Source organism: Myotis lucifugus, unplaced genomic scaffold (assembly GCF_000147115.1).
Source record: "Myotis lucifugus unplaced genomic scaffold, Myoluc2.0 scaffold_95, whole genome shotgun sequence".
Classification (NCBI taxonomy): Eukaryota; Metazoa; Chordata; class Mammalia; order Chiroptera; family Vespertilionidae; genus Myotis; species Myotis lucifugus.
Genome location: NW_005871143.1, coordinates 1,853,065 through 1,878,070, shown reverse-complemented (window position 1 = coordinate 1,878,070; position 25,006 = coordinate 1,853,065). Strand labels below are relative to the sequence as shown.

Genomic DNA, 25,006 nt, shown 5'->3' with positions numbered 1-25,006 from the left:
TATCAGTATATGGATAAACCTGCTCATAAATAAAACATGACATGAAACTTTTCAACTTTTCACTGTGCAGACACCAGGCACTGTTTACTAATCCTTTTTATTAATCCTCACACACATTATCAGTACTCTGCTGAATATTCAAGGGAAACCCTCTGCAAACTTCTGTGATTCTCTGTGCACTGCTCTCCTCTCTGGTACTGTGTCCTGTGTCCTCCAACTGCCTTGGTTTTCCCAGATTCTCAACTCTGTTTCTTCAACTCAGAGGATCTACCAGGCTCTTCCTGAGTTCCCCTCCTCCCTACACCTAGCTGGGAAACTTTATCAAGGCAGAATACTGGGACAATCACAGGGTTCACCTCATTTGTTCCCTGTCTAGCAAGGCTCACCTGTCTCGGTTGCCTAACATCCAATGTCTTAAAAAGTGTTATTTCAGATATTTTGTCTGGTTTTGGGTGCGTCAGGTGGGATAGTAAATCTAGTCCCTGTTACACCATCTTAGGCAGATAGAGAAGTCTGTTTTTTGTAAAAGCACTGTCTGAGGTAAAGTTCTCCTGATCCACCTTGCAGAACAGTCCTCCATTGTAGAACCTAATTATGGTCTTTCCTTATCTCCTTTGGATGAGGTGCTTTGGAACTCCTCTTTTGGATCCAAAAGCATCTTCACCCTGGAGAATACCATTGGTTTCTTCTGTTCAAGCCAGGCCTATGTGCTTCACTCCTGCCAAGCCTCTCTAGCACCATCCTCCCCAACTTTCTGAAATGGAAGTACAGGTCAGACCTATGGCCCACTACTTGTCTAGCTTAGTTTAAACCAGGGTTGGAGAATATCTGGTCCTTGGGCCATATAAGGCCTGTGAAATAATTTGGTTTGGCCCTGCTAAGGTATTGGGGTAACTTAATTAAATGTTTGACCAAATTTAACAGGCCTTTAAAAAAATATTTTTATCGCCGGAACCGGTTTGGCTCAGTGGATAGAGCGTCAGCCTGCGGACTGAAAGGTCCCAGGTTCGATTCCGGTCAAGGGCATGTACCTTGGTTGCGGACACATCCCCAGTGGGGGATGTGCAGGAGGCAGCTGATCGATGTTTCTAACTCTCTATCTCTTTCCCTTCCTCTCTGTAAAAAATCAATAAAATATATTAAAAAATATATATTTTTATTGATTTCAGAGAGGAAAGGAGAGGGAGAGATAGAAACATCAATGATGCGAGACAATCACTGATTGCCTGCCTCCAGCACACCCGCACTGGGGATTAAGCCCGCAACCCAGGCATGCGTCCTGACCAGGAATCGAACTGTGACCTCCTGTTCCATAGGTCAATACTCAACCACTGAGCCACACCAGCAGGGCTAGCAGGCTAATTTTTAAGTTGATAATTTTGTATGGCCTGAGAATGATGTTATAAATATCCAAATGGCCTTTGGCAGAAAAAAGGTTCCCCAGCCCTGGCTCAGACAGTCATTTCTTGAAGCTCAGGACTTTGGCAGGTTCTTCTCTAGAACACAAACTGGTCAAATACTATTAAAGCTATGCCATGAGATCTCAAATAAATCTGTTATGCTTTGCTTTAAAGGGTTCTCTAAATTCATCTATAATCCATGTGACCAAAAATTAAACATAAACACAAAGAGCATGTTCCTTAACATTAGCTGTAATACATAAAGCAAAAAGAATAATGACTTTCTCAAAATATGCATGAGCACTAAATCTCATCAATAGAAGCAGTGACCCCCACTTAGATGACAGAGTTTCTAAGAGATAGCGATTATCTTTCAAAGTCCAAGTGAATCAGTGACAATGTTTCTAGATTTAATATGCCCCAACCTGATTTCAAGTCCAATGAAAGACTGTGTTAAAATTATGAGTCATTTATAATTAAGCAGAACTACTAAAATCACACTGTTCTTTAAGATGCAGTTATTTTCAGAAAAACATCTGATAATATGCTGCATACAGAAAGGGAAAACGAAGGATCCGGAAGTTTGGAAATAAATACTTTCATTAAATTATATATTTATGTCTGATTTAAGTACAGTATAACTAATTATTGTGAGAGAATTTCAATAAACATTCTGAGGAATATTATGGCAGTACTGGAAAAATTTATAAGGTTGAGATTCTCTATTTCTTTTTTAACTCTACATCTTCATTCTCCTGAACTTATCAATTGTTCAAGATTCGGGGCCTTTGCACCTATTGCTCCTTCTGCTTGGAACTATATAATCCTAGGTCCTTATATGGCTTCTTCTCCAGGTCTTAGTTCTCATGTATTTCCTCAGAAGAGCCTTCCCTGCTCACCCTAGTCAAAGCTCACCCTAGTCACCTCTCCCAACCTTACCACTATAAGATTATTCGGCTTTATTCTCTTCAAAGCCTATATAATTATCTGAAATCATCATTTATAAATTACATACTTATCATCTACATTCTCCCACACCCTATGACTAAAAATGTAAGCGGACTCCCAAATCTCAAGTCCATATTTCTAACTGCTAGCTAGGCAAACCCATGTTAATGGTTTTAAGTTCTTTATTTTGGTTCATATACTAAATATTAACTCTTCCTACCTGATGAAAAATGCATGCTTATGAAAGCTTATGCAACGGATCCTGGAGTTCTATCACTGTTCTATGTTTTATGTTTTATCAAGGCAGTGTCTATGCCAGTCCACAAAAGGTACTGGTAATAATGATATCACTTCATATGCACAAGAGTTATTACAAAAGCTATTTATATGTATTCTCCCCCTACAACTCTATGTTTACTATATGTCACTTTCATTAGATAACCAGCTGAAGGAGGCCCTTTAATGCAGAAATGGTTTAAACCATCTATTTACATGTTTTTCAAGGGTAGACAGTGCTATTGGACTCTTCCCTAGGAACATACTAGTACATAAAGGTGTATGTTTCCTCTGCCCACTGTGAGAATCCCTGTCATTTTAAGCCACCATTACTATTGGGAATTGGTCCTATCCCACCTTTTGTAGGAGGCAGGAATCTATTGTTTGTGCTGGGAACATCCATCAAATGTATGACAAAATATCATTTCTCCATACACAATGGAGAATGCATTGATATCAACATCTGGGACTGATTCAATTTGTTTCAACTCAAAGGTCAAGAAAAGATAAGTTCAAGGGGTCTGAATATTTGGTTCTGATGCTGAATCCTAAACAGTCAATTTATTTCATGTAACTCAGTCACCTCCTCAACTCCAATAATTGCTGCCCTTCCCACTCTACAGGCTCTGATGGGAGCTGAATGAGAAAATGCACTGGAGCCTATTGTAGAGACTATTCGCATTGGAGGTATGTGAAAAATTATCCTTCGTTCCCCATTCTCTCTACCCCATCCAGATGTCTGCCCAGATTTTCTGGAAAGCTACAAAGGTGAACACATTGTAAATATGCGTGCATGTGTGCACACATGCGTACATACACACACACACACACACACTCACACAGCCAACCTTTTGTTTACGTATTATCTTCTCAGAGCGAGAAAAGAAAAATCATTCATTTAGTTTGCAGGCCATCTTTTTAAAAGGAAGGAGGTTTATTTTTTAAGAAACTCTTCTCTTGTGGATCAGATAACAAAAAGTTTAAATTTTTGTAACAATATTTGAACATTTATCAAATGGTGTTATATAGAATATCAAGTCAAAGGATTTTAATACATATTATATGCAAATTGGCTCTTTAAGCAAGTTGTGAAATGCTGAATCAAACAAATTTCTTTACTACAGACATTTTTGGAAGCCTAATACACTGACATGTATTGCCTCCCTGAGGCAAATACAGGGTAAAGTGTTTCTGAAACTTAATTGATTATGGAATTTTTATCAGTGGCTATTTCCTCAGTCTAGTATTCCATGTGAAACACTTCAGGGAATGTTGCAGCTAATAAAAATTTTTAATTCAACTTTACATTCATCAAAAATAACACATGTGCATTCCTTAAGTCAAATAGTAACACAAGGGTTTGTTTATGATGAAGATTAGTCCCTTGCCCCAGATCTCTCCACCTTTCTGTTCTTTTACAAGCAGCCACATCCAATTCTTTCAATTATTTTTCCTGGTATTTACCTCCATTATTTCTAAATAATATTCCAACACTAATATTTATTCATTATTTTCTATTTTAAATATTACTCACTGATTTCCTGCTGTGGAAGATGAGATAATACATATTATTATTGTTTATTTTCTATTTATTTTGGTCCATTTCATATTGAAAGATTTCCTCATCTTCCCAATAAGTAATATTGTAATTCTAGCTTAAATCCACATTCTACATTTAATTATTACAAAGTTATATAAATATTGTTTATAACTGAACCATGTAGTATATCTATATACATAAAAGCCCAGAGGCTGGAACAGCAGAACAACCAGAACGACGAGTGGCTATGATGCGCACTGAGGCAGCCAACCAGCCTGATCCAGGCCCCAATCGGCCCACCGCCCATAGCCCCTCCCCCCTGCTGGGCCTGGGCCAGCCGGACCGCAACCATACACAATTTCATGCACTGGGCCTCTAGTTTCTTCTTATAAAACTGTGTTTTCCCTTATTGTTAATAGTTGCCTTTTTTTGCTCAGTTTTTAAAAAAACATACTTATCACTAATTCATCATCAAGCTCTCCATCAGAGCTTATAAAACTCCTCTCAATATGGTCAAGCAGATCAGACAATCTATTAGCTTCATTTCCCCTCACCCCCCAGAAACACTGCTCCAGGAATCGCCGAGAAGAGTCTCCTGCTTCAGTCTGATGCTCTCCAGCCTGCTGAAACTTCTCTCCACCAGGTTCTGAGAATTCCCTTTGCTTCTTTTCTAAATTGGATGGATCCTCTTAGGGCAAGTCACCTCTTTTCTGTGTTCATCCTTCCTTCTTGGTTTACTCCTTTGTGTATAGAGCACATCCTCCAGCAGTTTCCTGGTAGTGTGCACATGAGCTAAATTTGAGCCTTTGTATGCCTGGAAATGACTATTTCCTTACACTTGATGAAAATTTTGTTAAGTATATATAAAGATAAAGTGAAAACCATTTTCAACTTCCAGTGTTGCTGAAAAGTTGAAGTTCTTTTGATTTCTAATCATTAATATAAGACCTTTGTAAAGGCTTTCTTTGATCTTTATTTCTAGAGTAGTAAAATTTAGAAAATTATGTATTGACAATGGATCTTTATCCACTAATTTTTCCAAGTACTTGGTAGGCCCTTTCAAATTCATATCCTTCTATTCTGAACAATTTTCTTGTATTATCCCTTTAATAAATTAGCTGTCCATTCTATTTGAGAATGAGGCACCAAAAAGGTGATTAGAAGTCATGTGCAGAGGTGTAGGGCTCATCATTAGAGGATGTTAAGATGCAGACCCAGCTGTTCATCAGAGAACTCCCCAAATGTCCTTACCTACAGGTTTTTTCTCTAAGGCTGGTCAGTTTCTCAGATGAGACCTCCAATATTCTGCATAGGAAATTTAAGTTTGGCTGCCAGAGTGAAAGAGACCTAAAGAGCCTCACTGTTTAATATGTAGACTTTCAGTCAATTCCTTTATTTTCAATACAGTAGTAGCTCAATCTTCCCTAAAATGTGTGCAGATTCTTCAAATCTGGAACCTCTTGGGTGCTACCTAACATCACTTAATGAGCTAGGGTTGGGGTAATCATGTGGCTGAGCAGAAGACCAAGAGGTCTAACTTCTCCATATATGTACTTTCAACACCTTTTACCTTTTGAGGCTCATGGTGCCTTCAAATGCTGAGCCTTTCTGGAGTTCTGAGGGACATGTCAGTATGCTTCATGCCCTATTCCCCTGTGCAGGTACCTGAGTCTCAGCTCAGGCTCCAGCCTCCTTGGCTCTGTTTAGTCAGCTTCCACTCGTCATCCACATTCTCTGCTCCAAAATGTGGATGGCATTGCCTCTTCTGGTCTTTTTTTTCTTGTGAATTATAATTTTTAAAAAGTTCTTTATTATCATTTTAGGGTTTCAGTAAAGATAATGAAGTTCTGTATCAAGCAAAACTAATTTGGTGTCACTGCACTAACCTTCACCATATTCCCAGTTTTGATACCTCAAAATTGAGTAGAAGTAAGTAAGAAAGAGCTTAAAATGTAAGTAAGACATCTTTGAATAGTAAATGTTGTACATGATTTATTACTTAAAAGATACTTTTTGATCTACATTTGACTGAATATAACTGCTCTTTCTCAGTGTTATCAACTCAAATTATTTCTACTGCAACCAATTATTAATCAGACAAATATATGTATTCATACATGTGGGTAGCTTGACTAAATAAATTTCTTCCAAAAGATAACTTTGAAAAAGATACTTCAACCCTGGCCAGTGTGTCTCCGTTGGTTGAACATCGTCCCATGCACCAAGAGGTCACCAATTCGATTTCTAGTCAAGACACATGCCCAGGTTGCAGGCTTGATCCCTGGTGGAGGGTGAGGAGGCAGCTGGTCAATGTTTCTCTTTCTCATCCATGTTTCTCTCTCTCTCTCTCTCTCTCTCTCTCTCTCTCTCTCTCTCTCTCTCTCACTTCCTGTCTCTCTAAAGTCAATAAAAACATATTTTACAAAGAAAGAAGATACTTCATCCTCTTACATGGTGAATATAGTTTAGAAATGTTATTAAGCAATGTTTCATATTCAGTATTTCTACTATTTGTGTTTAGAAAGGCAAATTAATTTGAATTGAGAATTACCATTTATTCTGTGAGATAATGGGCCTGCTTTTATTTAGCCCTTTAAAAAAAACAACGGGATTATGTCTCTTATCTCCCATAATCCTATAAAATAGTATCATTATCTCTTTTACAGATAAAAAAGCCAAAGATAGGTCATTTGCAAAAGGTCATACAGGTAGCAAGTGGCTGAGAAGAAATTCAAGCTTAGATCTGCAAGGACTTTTCACAATAACCAAAATCAATTGTATTTCTGTTAATACTTTTGAATTAAATTAGTAGTAATCATTTCAGGATAAAAATATTTAAGTCACACATCTAATATCTTACTAAACAATTGAATGTAAAATACTTTAGAATTTATTGATATTTATTTTATAAAGATGCTATGAGAATTAACTCCCCAATGATGAATCCCAGGAATCTGCATTTTATATTATTATTTTATTTTTAATATATTTTTATTGATTTCAGAGAAGAAGGGAGAGGGAGAGAGAGATAGAAATATCAATGATGAGAATCATTGATCGGCTGCCTCCTGCTTGCCCCCCACTGCAATCCTGCAACCCAGGCATGTGCCCATATGCCCTTGACCAGAATTGAACCCAGGACCCTTCAGTCTGCAGGATGATGCTCTATCCACTGAGCCAAACCGGCTAGGGCAGGAATCTGAATTTTCAACATTCTTTCCAGGTGATTCTTATGACTCATTAATATTTAAGACCCATCCCTAGGGAAATATGGACCTGACTGAGAATTTCAGAATACTCAGTTTTCATCTCTACCCCTTGACATTATTCTAGATACTTTATCACTGTGATAATCCACAATACCTACATTTTAGCTTCACTTTTAAATGTTTTTAAATCCTCACCCAAGGATATGTTTTTTGATTTTAGAGAAAGAGGGAAAGAGGGAGAGACGGAGACAGGGGGAGAGGGGAAGAGGAGGATAGAGGGAGAGAAGGGAGAGAGGGAGAGATGGAGGGAGGAAGGAAGGGAGAAATGTGAGACAGAAACATCTATTGGTTGTCTCCCATACCCACCCCGACAGGGGATGGAACCAACAACCTAGGTATGTGCCTGACTGGAAATTGAACTCACAACCTTTAGGTGCAGAGACAACACTCCAACCAACTGAGTCACCTGGCCAGGGCTTAATTTCACTTTTTTTTTACCTCTTATATGCCAGTGACCAGCACTTCCTGCCAGCAATCCATTCTTCCTACTGCTACACTCTAGAACAGCCATGGGCAAACTACGGCCCGCAGACCGGAAATGAATAAAACTAAAAAAGAAAAAAAAAAAGACCGGAGTGTTTGTGTGAACTAATATAAATTCAAAGTAAACATCATTACATAAAAGGGTACGGTCTTTTTTTTTTTTTTAGTTTTATTCATTTCAAAGGGGCCGGATCCGGCCCGCGGCCGTAGTTTGCCCACGGCTGCTCTAGAATCTACATCCAGAACTACTCAATCTACCAATCATCTTAACATCAAAAGTATACTCTGGCCCTAAACGGTTTGGCTCAGTGGATAAAGCGTCGGCCTGGGGACTGAAGGGTCCCGGGTTCGATTCCGGTCAAGGGCATGTACCTTGGTTGCAGGCACATCCCCAGTGGGGAGTGTGCAGGAGGCAGCTGAATCGATGTTTCTCTCTCATCGATGTTTCTAACTCTCTATCCCTCTCCCTTCCTCTCTGTAAAAAATCAATAAAATATATTTTTAAAAAACGTATACTCTGACAAGCCTGTCCTCATCCGCTCCCACCAAATCTGCTCTTCAACCTCAACAAAACTCCAATCTCATGGCTTCTGTTTTCTTTCATCTATCAACCCTCCTCTACTTCCTGCTCTGCCCAGATGACAATCTCAGGCACCCTCACCAGCTACTGTGGATCTCCCCATGGACTTCAGAGGACCCATTCTGCACCTTCCAACTCTTCCCACAATGTCACTGTACAAGTTGGCATGCCACAGTTAGTTCAGCAGGCTACTACCCTTAGACCTCTCTTCCCTTTCCTGTTCAGGTCAGCCTAGTGATAATAATCCCTACAATAACTTTCACTTACAGAGCACTTATTGCATTTGATAACATTTACCTCATTTAATCCCCACAACAACTCTGTGAGGCGGACATTATTATCCTCACTGCTATAAACTGGACATACTGAAGCTAAAACAGATGAAATAATTTGTTCTGGTAATTACTCTGGTAATAAAAAAGGAGAAAAGGTGGGGGGGGGGGAGCAGCTCAAGCATTCGCCACCTGGGGAAAACAAAGTCAAGGCAACAATTTCTTAGAAAGCTTTGCCCCACTACTCTGCACCCCTCCATTTTTCACTCTATCCTGTTTGTAGAATTCATCTTCATAAAATGGCAACAGATAATGAATGGTACCAAAAAATATACATATCCTGTTTTGGAAAGCTTATTAATAAGATTTATGTTTGAAACGTTTTTGATTTTTTTTTATCAGTCCAAACTTATAAAGAATAGCATGTAAAGTACTGTGAAAAACTGAGATTGAAAATTAATATTGTGGCCATTTTTAAAACTCACCTCTTATTTTTCTTGTAATTTTCCAGTTGTTGGGACTGCGTGTGTTTGCATCTTTCTAATTCACACTGTGCACATAAATCCTCCAGATTCAGCAGGTGGTTTTCTACTTCCTCAAAACTAGTTTCTAAATGCACTGAAAATATATAAGATCAAAAGAACAAACATTAAAAATCAGAATCCTCAGTTATGGAGAAAAGTATCCAAAAAGTTAAAAGTTTAAACTGTTGCCATTGTTTTGCATTTACTTAATATTCCTTATTAAACTTTCTTGGAGCAAAATAAAATACACTGACCAACATTAAAACATACTTCAAATTATCTTTTTTGAGTATATTTTTATATTTCAAATATTTTTAAGATATTTTAAGTGTTATTTCCATAACACTCTATTAACCAGGATGATGAGGAAATAGTATCTTGATTAATCTAAAATTATATCGTAATGATCCTACATACTACACATGAATAATCAATTTCAAATAATGAGAACACAGCAAAATATAACTAACACAAATTATACTGAACATAATGCAATATTTGAGATTTCATTACTTTAGTATTTGTTTTGCCCCATCATATCATATAGTAAGTCTTCAGGGAACTGTAAGAGAAGTACAAATACTCAGTAAACATACTCAGTGTTGGTGGGAAGACACTCAGCTCTGTCCACCAGTCACTTAGTCTTTTGCTACTCTAATTTGCCTTTAGGCCACAGAGCTTTGCAGCTTTATTGGAACATGGATATCATCTAGTCAAATCCTTCACTTAAAAGATTCAAGACCACCCTAGCAGGTTTGGCTCGGTGGATAGAGCATCGGCCTGCAGACTGAAGGGTCTCAGGTTTGATTCCGGTCAAGGGCACATACCTGGGTTGCGGGCTCGATCCCCAGTGCGGGGCGTGCAGGAGGCAGCCAATCAATGATTCTCTCTCATCACTGATGTTTCTATCTCTCCCTCCCTCTCCCTTCCTCTCTGAAATCAATAAAAATATATTTTAAAAAAAGATTCAAGATCAAAGCCTACAGCAGTGATGGCGAACCTATGACACGCGTATCAGAGGTGACACGCGAACTCATTTTTTTGGTTGATTTTTCTTTGTTAAATGGCATTTAAATATATAAAATAAATATCAAAAATATAAGTCTTTGTTTTACTATGGTTGCAAATATCAAAAAATTTCTATATGTGACACGGCACCAGAGTTAAGTTAGGGTTTTTCAAAATGCTGACACGCCGAGCTCAAAACGTTCGCCATCACTGGCCTACAGAAATTAATTCAGCACGTTGCCCAAGGTCACCTAGCTAGTGAAGGGCAGTCAGGAATCAGAACTGAATCCCTCATACAATACACTACAATGATTTATAATTGATAGGGTGCTAAATAAACTAAAACTTCACAGTTACAGGGGTGAGGACTGGATTTCTTAAACAGAAAAGTTTTAGAGGTCAATGATTTTAGAACTCAAACAGCATCATGGCAATTTACCTTGAGCACAAGGACTGTCTTTTCATCTTTGTATTCCAGTGTCCTTGTACTCAAAGAACTTAAAATAGAGAGTAGGCATATTTCAATGACGACACAGCCACAAAGACCTAGGTATAAGGTGCTGTGGGAATCAAGGAGGGGCATCTAACACAGATGAGAGAGAAGGTGGGAGAGGCTCAACACAAGATCTGACTCCCACATTGGGAAGTCACAGCCTTCCAGTGGGGCAAGGGGCAGCAGGAAAGAAGCTGGCTGTGCAGTTTTCCAGTCTGTTTCACTGGGTAGATGCAATACAATTACAATGTGTCAAATTCCTTCATTTACCCATTGGATTTTCATATGCCTTTCTAAATTGTTTTCTAATCCTCACCTGAGGATATGTTTTTATTAATGAAAGAGAGAGAGAGAGAGACATCCATCAGTTGCCTCCTGTAAGCACCCCAACAGGGGATGGAACCTGCAACCTAGGCATGTGCCCCTTCCAGGAATTGAACCCATAACCTTTTGATGACACTCAAACCAACTGAGCCACCTGGCTAGGGCTCATATGACTCTCTTTTCCTTTTTTTTTAATAAGTTTTTTTTTTTGGTGTGTGTGTGTGTGTGTGTGTGTACTGATTTGAGAGAGAGAGGAAAGGATGGGAATAGAAAGATAGAAACATCTATGAGAAAGAAACATCCATTGGCTGCCTCCAAATGCCCCTTACTGAGGATCAAACCAGCAACCCGGGCATGTTTCCCGACCAGGAATCAAACTGGTGACCTTTTGGTTGATGGGTCAATGCTCAATCACTGAACCACACCAGCTGAGCTCATATGACTTTCTAAAATAGCTTTTGTAGCATCTAGGTTACCAGCAAATTCCTCAAATTTTAACTTTCGACTTTAGGTTTGATGACATGCAAATTCTGACCTGTTTTTAATTAATCTTTGTTTGATCCAAAGATTTATTAAATCCACATTCACATTTGCTAATATCCTAAATTTTAACTCTACTAAATCTCTATGCTTATAAAACTTCCTCTTACATTTGGTAGGATCTAGGGCTTAAAGATATTGATTGGGGAGAGGCATAAAATTTCACTGAAAAGCAAAATATGATGACAAGTAGTTTAGCATTCCTCTTCAAAGACATTAGATACTGACTTTGATCATATTAATGTATCACTATAAACCACTGGCAAGTCTGGAAAAGTCTGATAACAATGCAGTTCATAACAGTTTTGAAACTATCTTCAGGGGTTACATAAAACAGCTAAAATATTCGATTACAGCAAGGCTAACCTGAAACAATTTGCAAAATCTAAATTTTAATCTATCAAAAATGTAACTAAGATTTTTAATAATGTCATATGTAGTATATAATAAGTTTATTGGGGGAAACAAGCAAAATGATGCAATTATACTAGATGCTATTTAGATTTTTTGTGTCTATGTTAAATGTTAAAAAGACTGGGAGACTCAGCCTGGGAGGTGGTACTACTGGCACTGGGGAAGCAATATTCAGCCCATTCTGTGAAAACTGGTTTGACAGGTTTAAAAGATCCTAGATAATAGGTTATCTAAAAGGCTATTTCACTTTGCTTAGTGACAACAACTGGAATAATTAAATTTATTATGGAATCCATTTAACTCCAAGCTATGCAGTGCCTTCGTGTTATCCTTAGTACCATGCAGGTTGTCCTCAGCACAAAGGGGACTGGTTAAGAGTAGGGTTTGAATCACAAGCTTGGAAACCCAGCTCTGCCCTCTACAGATGAGGTGAGGTGAGGAGAGGGGAGGGAAGGGGGAGATGAGGTGAGGGGAGGGGAGGTGAGGTGAGATGCCTCATCACTGAAAAGAGAGCTAACAATACACATCTTGCTAAGTTTTCAAAAGGGTTCAGCAAGGGAAAGTATGTAAAGTAGCTAATTTAGCATTTGGCAGTAATTAAATAATTAATGGCCGACTATAAAAAATGCAGAGAAATTTTTTTATAAAGATTAAATAAGTTTTGTAAAAGTCATTTAAAACTAATAATTTTGAGACCAGTAATGATCATGTTGTAAATGACACCTATGCATCTAACACTCCAAAATATCAGTAAAATTTTCATTTTTTCTGACAAACTTATGTACTTGTAAATTACTCAAGGCTTTGTTCTGATACCTAAGACCCCTTATTCTTATAAGTGAGAGGGATTATATTCCAAATTATTTTTCTAAAAAGAAAATATATAATGGAGTCAATTATATTTGAAAACGTATACATTCTTTCCACCATTTTTTTTTTTTGGACAGATGGCAATTTCCATTTAAAGTCTAGCTCTGTTGGTTGATTACAGAGCTAATGAGGCCAGGAATAAGTTAATCCTTTGGCGGGTCAATTAACTTCTCATGTTCTAGGTACAAATTGAACTTGCTGGCCTAATTCACTTCTGTTAATAAAATGTGAACCAGGTGAAAACATATGAATAGTTTAGTACCAACTACTAACAAGAAAGAAAGAAACAAACCACATGTCCTGAATAGGCCAACAGCATCATGTTCTTGTGTCAAAGAGCAAATTTAGATTTAAAATGCTTGGGACAGTCAGCCCTAGCTGGTGTGCTCAGTGGTTAGAGCATAATCTGGTGCACCGAAGGGTCGCAGGTTTGATTTCCAGTCAGGGCACATACCCAGATTGCAGATGTATCCCTGGTTGGGGGAGGTAGGGGGCGTATGGGAGGCAACCAATACATATTTCTCTTTCTTTCTCTTTCTCTTCTCCCCCCACCATCTCCCACTCTCAGCCCCACCCAACTTCCTCTCTCTCTAGAATTAATGAAAGAAACAATCTCAGGTGAGGATTTAAAAAAAATGCTGGGGATAGTCAGTGGTCATTTTATTGCTACCACCAAATTCATATTTATGTTCTCCCCTTTAAAAAGTTTCAAAGGCGGAGAACCAAGATGGTAGTGTAGGTAATGCTGGAACTTGCTGCCTCCCACAACCACATCAAAATTACAACTAAAATACATCACTCAGAACTGCCTGAAATCTAACTGAATGGAAGTCCTACAACTAAATAAGTAAAGAAGAAAGCACACTGAGACTGGTAGGATGGGTGGAGGCATGGAATGGGCTGGTCCAACACCCATGTGTGGCATTTCTTTAATTGAGAGAGAGATCCTGGCTGTAGGAGATCCCAGCCTCACACCAGACTCCCAGCCTAGGATTCCAGAATTGGGAAGAGAAGTCCCATAACTGCAGGCTGTAAAAACCAGCTGGGACACAGAGGCTGCTAGAGTCCCAGGTGTTCCTCTTAAAGGCTCCACACACAAACTTACATGGTCCTGCTTTCTCTGAGCTCCAGCACCGCTGGGTAGCAGCTTTGGGGGAATCCAGGGATATATGGGGAGGAATTGGATTGTCTGGCACTAGGGCAGGAACTCAGGGGCAGCTTTCTCCCAGACAGGGGTGCTCGCAGTGGTCGTTGTTCCTGTGCTGGGACCTCCCCAGTCATAGAGATCACTGGCAGCCATATCTGAGTTTCCATCAGCATGGCCCACACTGCTCATTCTGCCCTGGTGATTCCCTGAGACCCCGCCCCATTAGCTGCAGCCCCACACAAATTGTTTGCAGCTGCTTTTCCATATGAATGGCCTGTCTTGGCTCAGGCTTCAGACTTTAAAATCCCTTAAATAAGCAGTAGCTGGACTCAGTGTACCCCAAACCTGTCAATAAAAGGCCCAAGACTTGGCACTATCACCAGCCTGCCTTACTTCACAACTGGGCCTTGCCTGGGCACTTCCTAGCCCAATATAAGTAGCAGCCATCTGCAGATCTCTCTGTAGCTCCTGCCAGGTGGTCCCAGGCAGTGGCTGACTTTGCACCTCCTGGGATGCCCCAGAGCCAGTGCACCCAGTGGATAGCTTCAGACCATACCAGATTACAACTCTACATATCCACAAGCGACACACTCAAGGGGTAGACTCAGTGAGCACCAAAGCCCCACTGAAGCAAGTCTTGTTCCATAGGGGTGTCTCCTGCATAGCAGCTCTTCCATTGTAAATGCTGGTCTTCAAAGCCATTTGGCATGGAGGCCAATTCCTGCCAGTGACACCAACAGCAATCAAGGCTCAACTACAAGACTGTGCACACAGTCTACACAGGGGCACACCTAGAGAGCTTAGCTCAGCTGACTGGGGAGTCTGAGCCACTGGGACCTACAGGAAACCTTTTACACAAGACCACTCTACCAATTCCAGGAGACATAACAGCTCTACCTAATACATAGAAACAAACACAGGGAAGTAGCCAAAATGTGGGGACAAAGAAACATGTTACAAATGAAAGAAATGGAAGCAAGCAAGCTACTGGATACAGAGTTCAAAACAATGATTACAAGGTTACTCAAGGATCTTAATGAGAGCTTCAAGAGACTTAGTGAGACTTTCAAGAATCTTAGTGAGAATGTCAAAGACCTAAAAAAAGACCACTCAGATATTAAGCATACACTAACTGACATCCTATATAATAAAAGCCTAATATACAAATTGTCCCCTCAGGAGTTCGACTGACCAGGAGTTCGACCAACTGGGAGTTCGACCACTCATATGACGTGCGCTGACCACCAGGGGGGCGGCACAGAACAAAGGAAGGCCCCGGCTGGCAACTGGCAGCTGAGGGAAGGAAGGCCCCGATTGTCCCTCATCGCCGGCCAGGCCTAGGGACCCTACCCATGCACGAATTTTGTGCACTGGGCCTCTAGTAAAGAATAATTTACAGGGACTTAACAGTAGAGGATTTCAAGAGTCAAATCAATGATTTGGAATATGAGGAAGCAAAAAACACCCAATCAGAAGAGCAAAAAGAAAAAAGAATAAAAAATTATGAAGATAGTTTAAGGATCCTCTGGGACAACCCCAAGCATACCAATATTCTCATTATGGGGGAAAAGAGAGAGCAAGATATTGGAAAACCTATTTGAAGAAAAAATGACAGAAAAATTCCCCTACCTGGTGAAAGAAATAGACTTACTAGTCCAGGAAGCACAGAGAGTCCCAAACAAGAGGAACCCAAAGAAGCTCACACCAAGACAGAGCATAATGAAAATGCCAAGGGTTAAAGACAAAGAGAGAATCTTAAAAGTAGCAAGAAAAAAGCAGTTAGTTACCTAGAAGGGAGTGCCCATATAACTTGCAGCTGATTTCTCAACAGAAACTATGCAGGCCAGAAGGGAGTGGCAAAAAATATTCCAAGTGATGAATAGGAAGGACCTACAACCAAAATTACTCTACCCAGCAAAGCTATCATTTAGAATTGAAGGTCAGATAAAGAGCTTCACAGACAAGTAAAAGCAAAGGAGTTCATCACCACCAAATCAGTACCTCATGAAATGTTGAAGGGTATTCTTTTTTTTTTTTAATGTTTTTATTGTTTTTTTTTTTTTTTTTTTTTTTTTTAGAGAGAGAGAGGAAGGGAGAGAGATAGAGAGTCATGTCAATGAGAGAGACACATCATCAATCGGCTGCCTCCTGTATGCACCCCCACTGGGAATTGAGCCTGCAATCCAGGCATGTGCCCTGACCACCCACCACACCTCTTGGTTCCTGGGTTGGATGCTCAACCACTGAGCCATGCCAACCGGGCTAAAGGGTATCCTTTTTTTTTTTTTTTTTTTAATCCTCACCCAAGGATATTTTTCCATTGATTTTTAGGGAGAGTGGAAGAGAGAGGGAAAGACAGAGAGAAACATTGATGTGAGAGGAACACATCAATTGGTTGCCTTCTGCACGAGCCCCAACCAGGGTCTGGGCCGGGAAAGAGCCTGCTACCAAGGTACGTACCCTTGACCAGAATCGAACCCAGGACCATTTGGTCCACAGGCCAATGCTCTATCCACTGAGCCAAACAGGCTAGGGCTTCAAGGGTATTCTTTAAGAAGAGGAAGAAGAAGAAAAGGAGGAGTAGGAGGAGGGAGAAGGGAGGGGGAAGGGAAATGGAGAAGAAAAGATAAAAAATATGAACAATAAAATGGCAATAAATATGTATCTATCAACAACTGAATGTAAAAATCCAAATAAATGAACAAGAAATCTAATGAACAAAACGAAGTGATGAATAAAATATAATCAGAGGCATGGAGTCATGAAACCAAGTAGACAAAATTCAGAGGGAAGCAGGTATGAGGGCAGAAAGAGATTAACTAAAGATCTTATATGCATATATGCATTACCTATGGACACAGACAACAGGGTGGTGAAGGCCGGGGGGGGGGGCAGGTGGAGGGGGGCTATAGGGGGAGGAAGAGGGGCATCTGTAATACTCTCAACAATAAAGATTTTTTAAAAAATTAAAAATAAGCAAAAAGTTTCAAAGGTTCGCAAGTACTTGAAGAGTCCAGTTTAACTGCTTAGCTTAGCATTCAGGAACCTATCACCCCCTGGCTACAACCTACTTTTCCAATTTCACTATGACTTTGCTTCAGGACTCATTATTCCCAGAATAGTCCTGCCTGCCCCTGAGATGCCCCTGCTTGCCTCCACTACCCAACCTGAGCTCCCTTCTCAGGCTCAGGTCAGTGCCATCCCCCACTCCAGCCCCCAGAGCTCTCTTCCTCTTCTGAGCTTCCATGTATCTTTGAACCTATATAGGCTCACATTCTGACATTATACATCTACTTGTGTACTATCATTTCTCTCAGGAAGTAGAAAGGGTCTTAAGGGCAACAACTGTATTTTTGCATCTTGTATCCCCTAATACCTAGTATGTTGAATTGAATTAAGAATGATTTCTAGTGGCAGAATGAGTCTATCACTCTAAGTAAAATAATAACCAAGAAAGCAAATCTATGATTCATGTTCATCTAATTTATGCTAAATTTTGTAAAAGAACAAATTAATCATGGGAAGAAAACTTAGATATTATGATATTTTGTTATTAATGTGTCAAACCAGCCCCCTTTAACAGTAAGTTAAAGCAGTAGAAGCAAAGGGAATTTTCCATTTTAACTCTTAACAGGCTGAAATTAGTAATAAAATATAGGAGAACTGTATTGACAAAAATAAATTTTCTTCCCTTTATACATTAAAAACTTAAAAAATTTCTTTAAATAATAATTACAACCATGTATATGAAGTACATTCTGAATATTTTATATTGAGTTTTAATGGTCATAAATTAATTTCCCTGTCACAACCTACTCATTTCCTATCACAAAATGAGTTACACCTATGAGTAAATTTGGTAACCAAATTTATGTATGTACATAAAACACTAGCAGGCCTCCATGGACACAAATACACCTTTATAAGAAGCTCAGATCTCACCATTTTGCTCACTGTAACAACAACATATGTCTCATTTAGTGATCAGTGGAGAAGATCACTGGAATTTATTGTGAAAAGCCATTTGGGAATGCCTGACAGCTGTGTGGGAAAGAGCTTCACAAATCTTTGTGAGAAAGCTATCCCAGAGGAAGGGCGATTCTGTTTGGAATTTTTCTTTGAGCCATTTGTTTCAAATATTATTATATGTAGTGTAACTATTGATATATGAAAAATGAAGCAGCATGCTAAACCTAATAATTTAACACTCAATGAGTACTTTTCTAACAAAAATAATTGGCCTCAAGGAACAAAAAAATCTTCTTTAACTACAAATCCATAGGTCACAGAGGCCAGGTACTAAAAGACCACAAGATTCTTCAAATGCTTACATTACTCTTTTATCTAATAAGGTAATCCAGTAATGATGGTATGGTAACAAGTGAATTAACCTACAAAAGTCATTATTAAACAAATTAGATCATTTAGTATACTACAGTATACTGGACAAAAGATAATCTAGTTCATGAAACACAGAGCTGTGACAGTCTCCCTGCTAGATGCTCTCTCAGATTCTGTATAGAAGGAAGCAAAACAATAATATATCAGGTTAGGTCAGATTTTTAAAAAGCTACAATGCATTTTCTTACAGCACTTTGTTATTTATAAACTAACAGAATCTACTGTTTAGATTAAGATAAGTCTTTTTAAAGTAGGTCATAAAAAATAAACTAGGCAATAGAGAAAATTCAGTTTAAACTCCATAGGTTAAATTTCAATAAAGGAATAGGATTTGACTACCCTCTAGTGGAAGTTCAAGAGAATTCAATAAATACTTTTGAAACATTACAGTCATTTTATGATAAACACAGAATGAGAAAGCATATAGAATCTAGACAACATTCCATTTATCCTCCCAATGCACAGAAGACTACATTGTTCATCTCATCACACTTCATTCTGTGGTTTTGCATTCTCAACTATTTTGCAGGACAAGCTAAATTGCATAACACCCATCCAAGCCCTCTGTCAAAGAACAATGGATTTGTAAATCCAAACTCCCACTAGAATGTGAGCGCCTTGATGGCAGGCTCCCTGTCTTACTCACTGCTGCATCCTCAAAGTCTGCAAGCAATACATGACACTCAGCAGATGCCTAATATGTGTGGGCACTCTACTGAGCCCTTTATATCTGTCATTTGACCCTACAAATACCCTATGAGGCAGGTAAGGTACTCTCATCCTCATTCTGCAGATGAAGAAACTAAAGCTTGGAGTAATTAAGAAACCTGCATGGCATTTCACAGAAAGAAGTTGTGGGATTGGGATCCAAATCTAGATCTACGAGTTAGTTTATAGCCCTTATTTTCCAGTTCCCAGCATACCTTTATTTTTTAATGACAAGCTTTATATTACACAGGCTTTTGTAAACTAGATGGATCACACCCCATTAAAAAACAACCAACATGAATGGATTATCCATTCTTACTTAACAATTCCTGAGGGATTAAGTAATCAGGCATTATATTTAAGCCATAGGATAATGAAGCTAAAGCATCATCAAAGGTCCAAATTGCTCACATCATATAAAGCCTTTACTCTTTAATAAAAGCAGACTCACTAGAGAACAGAGTTAAGTAGCCTGGCAAATAGAGAGTATTAGATGCAACGGTGAAAAGGTAAAAAGTTCAAAGAAGTTAAGGGAATCTTGTGACTAAACATAGGTTAGTTATTATTTTTTTCTAAGTTATTTTTATTTTTTACTATTGCCTTATAATATTACATCAAGGTATTCACGTGATAAGAGATATTTTGAGGCTACCAAAAAAGAAAAATAATACAATATTTGAGCTAATATTTAAAACACGAAGTGCTTCTAGTACCTAATAATGATGCATAAATTCATCAAAACGAATTCATAAATTATATTGATACTAGAGGCCCGGTGCACAGATTTGTGCACATTGAAAGGAAATTAATTAGAAGAAATATTTTAATATCATTATTCGCCCTTTCTCTATAATAGAAGTGTTAACCAAATTCACGATCAACAATGACAAATCAAAACACACGCGTGTGATTGGTGCCAAGAGCTTTATATATACAGATAAACTTGCTTAATTAGACCTGCTTTCTGATTTAGCTAAACTTTTTCCAGCCCAGTGAAGCACCCCAACTTCTCTTTCATGTAATTGTCAGCAACACAGCAGTAAATATCAACACAAAGCAGACTATTATTGTAGATCATGCAGGGAGGATAAAGCGTAAAATGTTTAACTGCAGCAGTGTTTGACTATATTCTTTGCAGTGAGAAAACCTGAAGTCATTTTGAAGTTCCACAATTTCTTACTTCTTTTCAGTCAGGTCAAGTTTCTAAACTTTCTACAACTTCGTTTCCCAGCTAATGAAAAGAAAATAGGATTCTACCGAGTCTCCTATCTACCTACTCCAGGACTTCTGTGAGGATCAAATGAAATGAGGCACATGAAAACGCTTCACAGACATTTGGTTAAAGTGTAAAATGTTTGCACCTGGCTACAAAGCAAGTCATGTTCCTGGGCTGAAGAAACTCCAAGGAGGCTAGTCGATAGGGAGAGGAGCTGGGCATTGCTACGTGACGTCATTACCTGGCGCTCACAGTGACCGTTTTGGGCTGGGCTAGGCTGTGGGCCACATTTTGCGCAATGGAGTCTTGGCAGCGTTGGCTGCGATTTGGTGGGTGTCACTCCTGGGTGGTGGCGGGGCCTGTGTCCCGCTTGGGGGAAGCCAAGTGTTGGTTTGTCAGCTCCAGGTCCATAGTGCCATTTATTTTTAAATGGCCTGTCACTAGGGAGAGGAAGCTAGGTGTTGCTACATGACATCATTACCCGGTACCAAGAGCCCACCATTTCCAGGCTAGGCTGGGTTGTGGGCTGCATTTTGTACCATGGGGTCTTGGCAGCGTTGGCTGCAATTTGGTAGGCTGTTGCTCCAGGCTGGTGGCGGGGCCTGTGTCCCATTTGGGGTAAGCAGAGTGTTGGTTTGTCAGCGCCAGGTCCGCAATGCCATTTATTTTTATATGGCCAGTGCACATCATGGCAGCTCCTGCATTGAGTGTCTGCCTCCTGGTGGTCAGTGTGCATCATAGCTACTGGTCGGACGGTGGGATAAACACTTAAGCTTTTATATATATACTAGAGGCCCAGTGCACAAAAATTTGTGCACTGGCAGGGAAGGGGGTGTGGGGGGGTGTCCCTTAGCCCCACTTGTGCCCTCTCACAGTCTGGGGACCCCTCGGGAGATAACCACCTGCTGGCTTAGGCCCGCTCCCCAGGTGGAAGATGGCAGGCCCGATCCCTCAGTGCCTGCCCCGCCTCCCCGGGTCACCCACACAGCAGGGCCAATCCGGGGGTTGGGGCGCCGCCCCAGATCAGGTCGCACACGAGATGCCCGGGCAGGCCAGCCGATCGCTGCTGCCCCACCCGGCCGCCCCAGGTCGGGTCGCACACAGGATGCCCGCTGCCCCGGGTCGCAGATAGCAGGCCTGGATGGCGGCAAGGCAGGCGGGATGGCGCTGTCCCGCCCCACCGCCCCGGGTCACAAATAGCAGACCCAGATGGTGGTGGGGCAGGGGGGATGGCGCTGTCCCGCCCTGCCTGCAGTATGCAAATTAGCCGCCATCTTTGTTGGTGGCTAATTTGCATATCACGCTGATTAGCCAATGGGAGGCTTAGCAAAGGTACGGTCAATTACCATATTTGTCTATTATTAGATAGGACTAGAGGCCCGATGCAGGAAGATTCGTGCAAGAATGGGCCTTCCTTCCCCTGGCTGCCAGCACTGCCTTCACTCAGGCCCAGAGCCACCTTTCTGCCTTCATTCCGGCCCGGAGCCGCCTTTCTGCCTTCCCACGCTGCCCAAAGGCCCTGAGCAGCTGGGGTGGTGTGGAATGCCTGCATCGTCGCCATGGTGATGACACAAGCGTCCCACCCTGCCCCCAGCCGCTCGGTGCCTGCATATGCAAATTAACCCACCATCTTTGTTGGGTTAATTTGCATACTCACTGCTGATTGCCTGGTGGGTGTCGTGAAGGTATGGTCAATTTGCATCTTTCTCTTTTATTAGTGTAGATAGATAGGTATATGTTTATAGAACTTACCCCAACAAATTTGGCTTCAAAATATTTTCTTCCTGTAAAGAATATCAGCACTAATTCCAATAAGCTTAAGTTGCTTATCTAAAAGTCACATTTCCAAAACATCTCTTTATGAGCTTATTGTAGGTCAACAAATACTAGGCCTCTTGAACTCCAGTTCTGACTTGCTGCTATCTTCTACAATCAGTCATTCATTACTAAAAAGAAATATCAGGCAAATAACAGCAATAGATTAAAACACAAAGATAGCATGTATTTCAAATGCTAATGTTTTCAGATTGGCAATAAATATAGAAACCAACCATCTAGATTTTAGAGGTATCTTCTAAGAAAACTGAATTAACTCTACAAAAAGAGCTCTAGATGGGTTAGACATGGGTTAGAAAAAAAGGTATAATTTAAATTATTTGGAAGTAATTATCATAATCTTTTAGCTTTAATTTGCCATTGGTGGTCGAAGTCCTCAGATTAACAAAAATAGAAATCCTCAGATTAACAAATTCAAGTGAGCATTTGGGAAGCCCACCCCATTCATTTAAGAAGCCATGATGCAGTTTCTAAAGAGGAAGGTCATATATCACTAACTATAAAACTTTTTTCAGGTTATTAGAATCCTAATTGAGAATGAAAATACAGTAATTTCTATTTTAAGAAAGATGTATATAAACTGCATTTCCTAAGCAGAATTAACTGAAAATAATTAGAAGAGTGGCAAATGCATTGAATCAACAGAGTGGTATCAAACACATCTCTAAACAGAATTTACTCTAAGTTGGCAAAAAAAAAAAGAGGGGAGGTTATCATAGAAGAATATCTCTGCAAAGAAATATACAACCAATGAAAAGCAAGCAACTCAAAGAGATGCAGGAACATAAATAAGCTAAAAGAAAGTGGCTGAAAGAAAATGCAAAGTATCTTGGAAGCTATTTTTCCACCAGTTAGTTATCAAAGGCTTGAAAAGGATCATGCCTACACCCATGAAAAGGCAAAAATGCGGAGGACAACCACAGTTATTTCACATTTCTCCTATATCCCAGGATATTTTTTCCATAACCCCCCTTCAGAAATAACAAATTAACTGACACCAGAAAAAAATTTTAACAGCCAGGGCTTTGTGAATACACTTCCCAAGGTCTACTGACAGCTGTCATCCTAACTGCCTCATCCCCCAATGGGACTTATCACTGTAGTTGGGATCCTGGATCCACACTGTATGTGACCCAGAGCAAATCACAGCCTTGCCAAGCCTTACTTTCCTTATCTGTAAAGTGTGTGTGTGTGGGGGTAATACAACTAATTTTGTAGGGTTCATAGGAGGAGTAAAGCACCTAACAATCTGTGACATACAGTGTTATAATATTAGCTACTGTTATGAGCAACAGCATTCCAAATATCATCCAGGTAACTTTATTCACACAGAAAAAAAACAAACACCTGTTTTAGGATTTGCTAATTGTTTTGTAAATCATTTTTGTTTTGCTTTAAAATAAAAAAGGGGGGGTGATACTGAAAAACAGGAAGAGATGTTAGAGTATTCTTATCTTCTTACCCATAAGACCTGATCAGGTTATTATTGATAGGTACTTATTTATTGCCATTTTAATTCTATATAGCTAGGTTTCTCTCTCTGTTTCTTCTCATTACAGCAGCCCCTTTAACATTTCTTGTAATGCTGGCTTGGTGGTGATGTACTCCTTTAGCCTGTTTTTTGTCTGGGAAGCTCTTTACTTGACCGTCTATTTCGAATAATAGTCTTGCTGGATATAGTAATCTTGGTCTCAGATCTTTGCTTTCCATTACCTTGAGTACTTCATGCCTTTGCCTTCTAGCCTGTAGAGTTTCTGATGAGAAATCAGATGTCAGCCTTATGGGAACTCCTTTGTAGGTAACAGTTTTCTTTTCTCTTGCTGCCTTTAAGATTCTTTGTCTTTAATTTTTGGCATTTTAATTATGATGTGTCTGGGCATGGGCCTGTTGGGTTCTTCTTGCTTGGGGTTCTCTGTGCCTCCTGAACTTGTGTGACTTTTTCCTTTACCAGGTTAGGGACGTTTTCTGCCGTTATTTCTTCAAACACGTTCTCTATTCCTTTCTCTCTTTCTGCCTCTTCTGCCACACCTGCTATTCTAATATTGTTACGTTTCACATTGTCCCACAGCTCCCTTAAGCTGTCCTCCTACTTTTTAATTGTTTTTTTCTCTTTGGTTCTCTGATTGAGTGATATTTTCAACTCTGTCTTCTGATTCACTGATTCGATCCTCAGCTTCCCCTAATCTGCTGTGTATTCCTTCCAATGTGTTCTTTATTTGTGTTATGTCATTCTTTATTTCAAACTGTCCTTTTTTCATAGTTACTATATCTTTTTTCATGCTGTTGAGTATCTTTACATCATTACTCTGAACTCTGTTTCAGATAAATTTCTTATCTCTGCTTCATTTATCTCTTCTTCTGGAGAATTCTCTAGTTCTTTCATTTGGGGATTGTTTCTTTGTCTCCTCATTTTGGCTGTCTGTTTGGGTTTGTGACTATGTATTAGGTAGATCCTCTATACCTCTCAATCTCTAGTGCAGGACAGTGTTAAAGGTTGTTTCTGACTAATTAGATCAGGCAAAGACTCAAAGCCTCCAGAGAAGGCCTCTGACTGATAGGGTTCCCAACTTGAATTGCCCCCCAGGCAATCCTCCTCAGGTGTGGTGAGAGTTTTTTTTCCAACAGTGTGGGGCAGTTACTTCTGCCTGAAGGCTAATTGTTATTTTTAATCTCTTAAATGGCCTCAGGGCAAGGTGTTTTCCAATAGGGTGTGTTGACTGTCTTCCCCTCAGGCAAGGCAAATGTCTATGTGGGAAA

The 25,006-nt window shown here is 39.8% G+C and overlaps 1 protein-coding gene across 3 annotated transcripts in view; it reads right to left on the bottom strand.

The window, feature by feature from the left end:
• Positions 1 to 25,006, bottom strand: part of DTNBP1 (dystrobrevin binding protein 1) — a 144,633-nt gene that overhangs the window by 84,361 nt on the left and 35,266 nt on the right. For all 3 annotated transcript variants that reach the window (XM_006091759.3, XM_023756495.1, XM_014458395.2), the window contains exon 6: positions 9,254 to 9,386. In XM_006091759.3, coding sequence (XP_006091821.1) covers positions 9,254 to 9,386 — 133 coding nt within the window. The remainder of the gene's footprint in view (positions 1 to 9,253; positions 9,387 to 25,006) is intronic.